A 4,754-nucleotide genomic window follows, 5' to 3' on the forward strand; every position below is an offset into this window, starting at 1 on the left:
CGCATCAGCACTCAGCGGTCTCGTTCTGTGAGCTTGTTGTGGCCTACCACTTCACGGCTGAGCCGTTGTTACTCCAAAAAGTTTCCACTTAACAGTTGACCGGGGAAGCTCTAGCAGGGCAGAAATTTGACGAACTGACTTGTTGGTATAGGTGGCATCCTACGACGGTGCCACGTTGAAAGTCACTGAGTTCTTCAGTATGGGTCATTCTAATGCCACTGTTTGTCTGTGGAGATTGCATGGATTTGTGCTCCATGTCATACAATGGCCGAAAGAGCCAAATCCACAAATTTGAAGGAGTGTCCACATATTTTTGTATACAGAGTGTACCCACCTGGAGCAGCAAGGAGAGAAGATGAACAGGGTTCAGAAAACATGACAATCACCTGGGATCCCAAAGACAGTAATGGCGGGTGAACATGTTGTCGAACACCAGACCAGTCCCTGTGGCTGAAGCCTCGTTACACAGATCCTACACACAAAACACGTGAGCGCACACAAACACAAACACACAACAACAACAGCCATTAGTGCTGAGCGATTAGTCCTTTTTTGAGGTTGGTTTCAGATTCGGTTCGATTATTAGAAAATAAACCGTTTTCTATTAAACTTTCGATTATTTTTTTATTACATTAAATGTATTATGAAATGACGTTACGATGATTTTAGAGCTTTTAATTCCAAAGCCCAAAAACGATTCTATGTCAGGTCTACATTGGGTAGACGTCAATAGTAAATGACTAAATAATAACATATTTCAGTTGTGTATATTACTTTGTTTTTATTTGATTCCTTAAAAGTTATCATCTCATCTCTGCTCAGACAGTAGCAGTCAGCCAGCCAAACGATCTATTATCTCACGTTATCTCTGTTCTCCCCCGTATTGTACTGTCTGTAGTCATCCTTTCTAGCTAGCCTGCCTAAGTATGTTGCAGTCTGACTAAACCATTTTACTAGTTTACTAGACATACTTTCACAAACTCTCTCCTCATTGTGTTGTGTACATTCCTCTCTAGTACGGTCTATAAGGGCTGTGTGTATCTAACCTATCCGATCAGGCGATAAAAGTGTTTTTCGTCTGTGTCCGCGTTGGAACGAACAAGCGCAATGGATTATGGTCATTGTAGTTCATTATCACGTTTCCGCATTGAAATCCTCTGAATATTTGCTTCATGAAAAACTACAACTACCTTCAGCCCAGCGTCCCACATAGTTCTTGACTTGATTTTCTCTCTAGAGAAACGGCGTGCTGCGCTCACACAAAAACGAAATGTAAATCAAGTAATTAAACCGACGTCGGTCAGTTAGTTGTTTAATAACCGGGGGGAAAGTCAATCACTCAGCACTAGCTGACAATGAGTGATGAGGTTATTATGTGTTCAGAATAAATGACGTAAACAGCGTAAAATGTTAGAATCACTGTTTCCTTTCTCTCTAGATGCACCGTTTCCTCTCTAGATTCACCGTTTCCTCTCTAGATTCACTGTTTCCTCTCTAGATTCACTGTTTCCTCTCTAGATTCACTGTTTCCTCTCTAGATATACTGTTTCCTCTCTAGATTCACTGTTTCCTCTCTAGATTCACTGTTTCCTCTCTAGATTCACTGTTTCCTCTCTAGATTTACTGTTTCCTCTCTAGATTCACCGTTTCCTCTCTAGATTCACCGTTTCCTCTCTAGATTCACCGTTTCCTCTCCATCTCTCTCACACACTCATTTACATACAAATGTAAATTTCTCCCACATTTAAATTCCCTTTAGGCTTCTTCTCTAAAGTGTGTACCAGGTTGTTCAGTTGATTGGCTATGTCCTCTTCTCCTTTACTTCTGTCCATTCTTCCTCTCCTCCGAGTCTCCTGCAGGTTGCTCGTCTTCTTGCGGGCCTTGCCGCTCTCCTTCTGAGGCAGAGGTGAGTAACAGGCAAATGTTGAAGACTGTTGTTGTTGTCCCAGTAAAATAACTCTCCAAGTAATTAGGAGACCATTAGAGTGAAAAACAGACTGAAGATGTTTGAAGAAATGACCCTGTCTTGTAAAGTGAATGTCTGTGTGTGTGGAACAACAGCTTCTACGTGGTCAAACTCCACCATCAACACGGTGATCATTAACAGCCACAGCTGTGTCTTAAATAGCACATGAATCCCTTTATAGTGCACTACTGTTGACCAGGACCCTATGAGCCCTGGTCAAAAGCACTGCATAGGCAATAGGATACCATTTGGAACAAAAGCAATGTGTTACATCTAACTGGTTAATCTGTGGCAGGAGTGACCAGGCCTTTCTCCCGAAGAGCTACTGGAAGTGCAGAATTTTGTTGCAACCCAGCATTAACACATCTGATTCTAGTAGTCTGCTGCTTCTCAGGTCCTTGATCGGTTGAATCGTGTGTGTTTATGTAGGGTTTGAGCAACAAACTGGCTTACACAGCCAGCCAGTTGGGTCACCGAGAATTAGGGTTTAGAATACTAGAATGGTATTGAACCTTCTTATGATGGTCCAAAAAGTCAGCCATGTTGGTCAGGGAGTTGGTCAACCATGGTGGTACCAGTGCTGTGATTAAATAATGTACTTGAAGAACTTATCTGCACTGCATGTTTGTTAGCTAGCTTAGCCAGTCAGTTTTAAAGGAATTATCCCATCATTTCTTTCTAATTAACTGCAAATACGCCAACATTCCATTCAATACAATACAGTCAATCTACAGCCTGGAATTGAATGAAATCAGTTGATGGAACTTAGACAAGTTGTAAATGATATTGTATCATATAATAGCACTTCCAACTTCCCAAGAAAAACAAACATTTAGACATTTATGGTCTGTTTACATATATTTTAGAGGCTATTTATACATAAAACGTGTATAAAACCCCTTATAAACTGTATTTATGATTATATGACAATATTTTATGTTGATAATAATTATGTTAAACAATTTCTGATGTATCACATGCCTTTGTTTTATTTTTCTTTTTAAATAAAATCAGGATTATGCCTCTACTGCCATTCATTCCAATTAGACTGGTTTTTGATTTCTACCTGACCAAAATGGCTGCCATTTTTCTCCCCCCATTCCAGAACCTTGAGTATTTACAACATAACTCATCTTAGTCATTTAATAGGATCTCTGTTGTTAGCCATCCCTGATATAACCTACAGTCAAGAGCGAGCTACAGTGAGTCTACTTAAATATGGTGGCTAGCTCTATTAACTTCTTATCATAGACATGTAGATAGTAGACAGACTCCTAATTCTCTTACTTTGGCTGCGTTGTTGTCCGGTGACTTTGACGTGCGAGGGGAACGTCTGACTGACCTGGTCTCTGGCACAGAATCCATACTGCAGCAGATACACTACCGTCCACAGAAACACCTACACACCCTAGAACATATATCAACAAAGATCAAATAGCTGATGATAACAGATCATTTCTGTCCAGTTAGGAAATCACGGAACCCTAATGAATAATCAATAGTGTCGAGTGGGCTTTGAAAGCATCACTTTTCTTTTCCCAGGAAGATGGGGACTGTGTTTTGAAACGGAGTCATTTTGTTGTTGTTGGACAGGTGATTTCACTTTCTCATGTTGTCACAGACATATACCCAATAATATCCAGTTTACCCGATACAAGCCGGCAGATATTACTAACGTTACAAATGTGCATTTCAAAAGCGGTCATTGTATCCGTATCAACTAGTCAAAGGTGGGTTTTATTTTTAAAGAAAACAAGTAGCAACAATGTCTCATCCGTGGTTAACGTTAGCCGATGCTTAGCTATAACAAGACTAACGTTGGACTAAAATGCTCTCCGTCCTCTAATTCAAATAATTGTAGTCATTTTTCAGAGCACAAAATTGCAATAAAATAGAGCGTATAGACAAGAAGTATAGAGCCACGACAATAACACAGCATACACTTCACTTACACTTGATGTTTGGCGTTAGCTGATCCTCCTCCTGAGCGCGAAGTGGAGCGGCGACAGCGTCGCACACGTCCAGACACGTCGCGGAGAAATGACGTCGGGCAAATCCCACACTGCAGTGTAAAATCATTAGTAAAATCATTAGTCCAAACAGTTGCAAAAACAAAACGTCGTGCAACAAAAAAAACGACACTTTCAATTTGAGAAATTCAAGTATGTGTCCCTCGGTGTTTCGTTCGGGGTGCTTCCGTTAGAGAAATAAATGTTTTGCAACCGTTTCGACGTAATGAATGCGCCCCGAGTGCATGACGCGTCTTTGAATGGTGTATGTACACAGTATCTATTTTGAGGTCGCTGTTAACAATACAAGTGAAGCCCAAGAGATATAGCACGGGGGTTGTGTGTGTTCTTCTGTGCAATGCTTTGTGGTCCGTGTGTGATGTTTTCTGGTCTGGTCCAATGCCAACCAAAACAATCACAGTGTCACGACCCTCGGTTAAAATGCGCGGATATCGACTCAGCGCGCTGGACTTCGGGTTTAGAAGGTCGAGGATTCGAGGCCTGGGGCCTGTTGCACAAAACTAGGATAAGGGATTAAGCCAGGATATCTTGGTGATCCTGGCTCAATTGATCCGTAATCCGGTTGCACTAAAGATGGATAGGGGGCAGGAGGATATGTTATGGTATAAATTACCATGGAGATTTATTCTGTGGAGCTAGCCTGCTCCAGACCAGGCTAAATTCCAGGATCTATTTAATCTCATCCCTAATGTCAGTCAGCAGTCACCACAAATGGAAACCAATAGTTATTTCACTGCTCACTATACATTGTTATCACA

The 4,754-nt window shown here is 41.2% G+C and overlaps 1 protein-coding gene across 3 annotated transcripts in view; it reads right to left on the reverse strand.

The window, feature by feature from the left end:
• The window catches only part of hdac6 (histone deacetylase 6), a 46,786-nt gene extending 42,623 nt beyond the window's left edge, over positions 1-4,163 (reverse strand). For 2 of the 3 annotated variants that reach the window (XM_082962282.1, XM_082962280.1), the window contains exons 1-4: positions 3,919-4,163; positions 3,254-3,374; positions 1,782-1,895; positions 387-472 (exon numbers count right to left, since the gene is read on the reverse strand). In XM_082962282.1, coding sequence (XP_082818408.1) covers positions 387-472; positions 1,782-1,895; positions 3,254-3,331 — 278 coding nt within the window. In that variant the 5' untranslated portion in view covers positions 3,332-3,374; positions 3,919-4,163. The remainder of the gene's footprint in view (positions 1-386; positions 473-1,781; positions 1,896-3,253; positions 3,375-3,918) is intronic. The other variant, XM_082962281.1, reaches the window with a different exon arrangement.
• Between the last annotated feature and the right edge of the window lie 591 nt (positions 4,164-4,754).

The sequence above is a fragment of the Salmo salar genome, chromosome 15 (genome assembly GCF_965601325.2).
Source record: "Salmo salar chromosome 15, fSalSal1, whole genome shotgun sequence".
Classification (NCBI taxonomy): domain Eukaryota; kingdom Metazoa; phylum Chordata; class Actinopteri; order Salmoniformes; family Salmonidae; genus Salmo; species Salmo salar.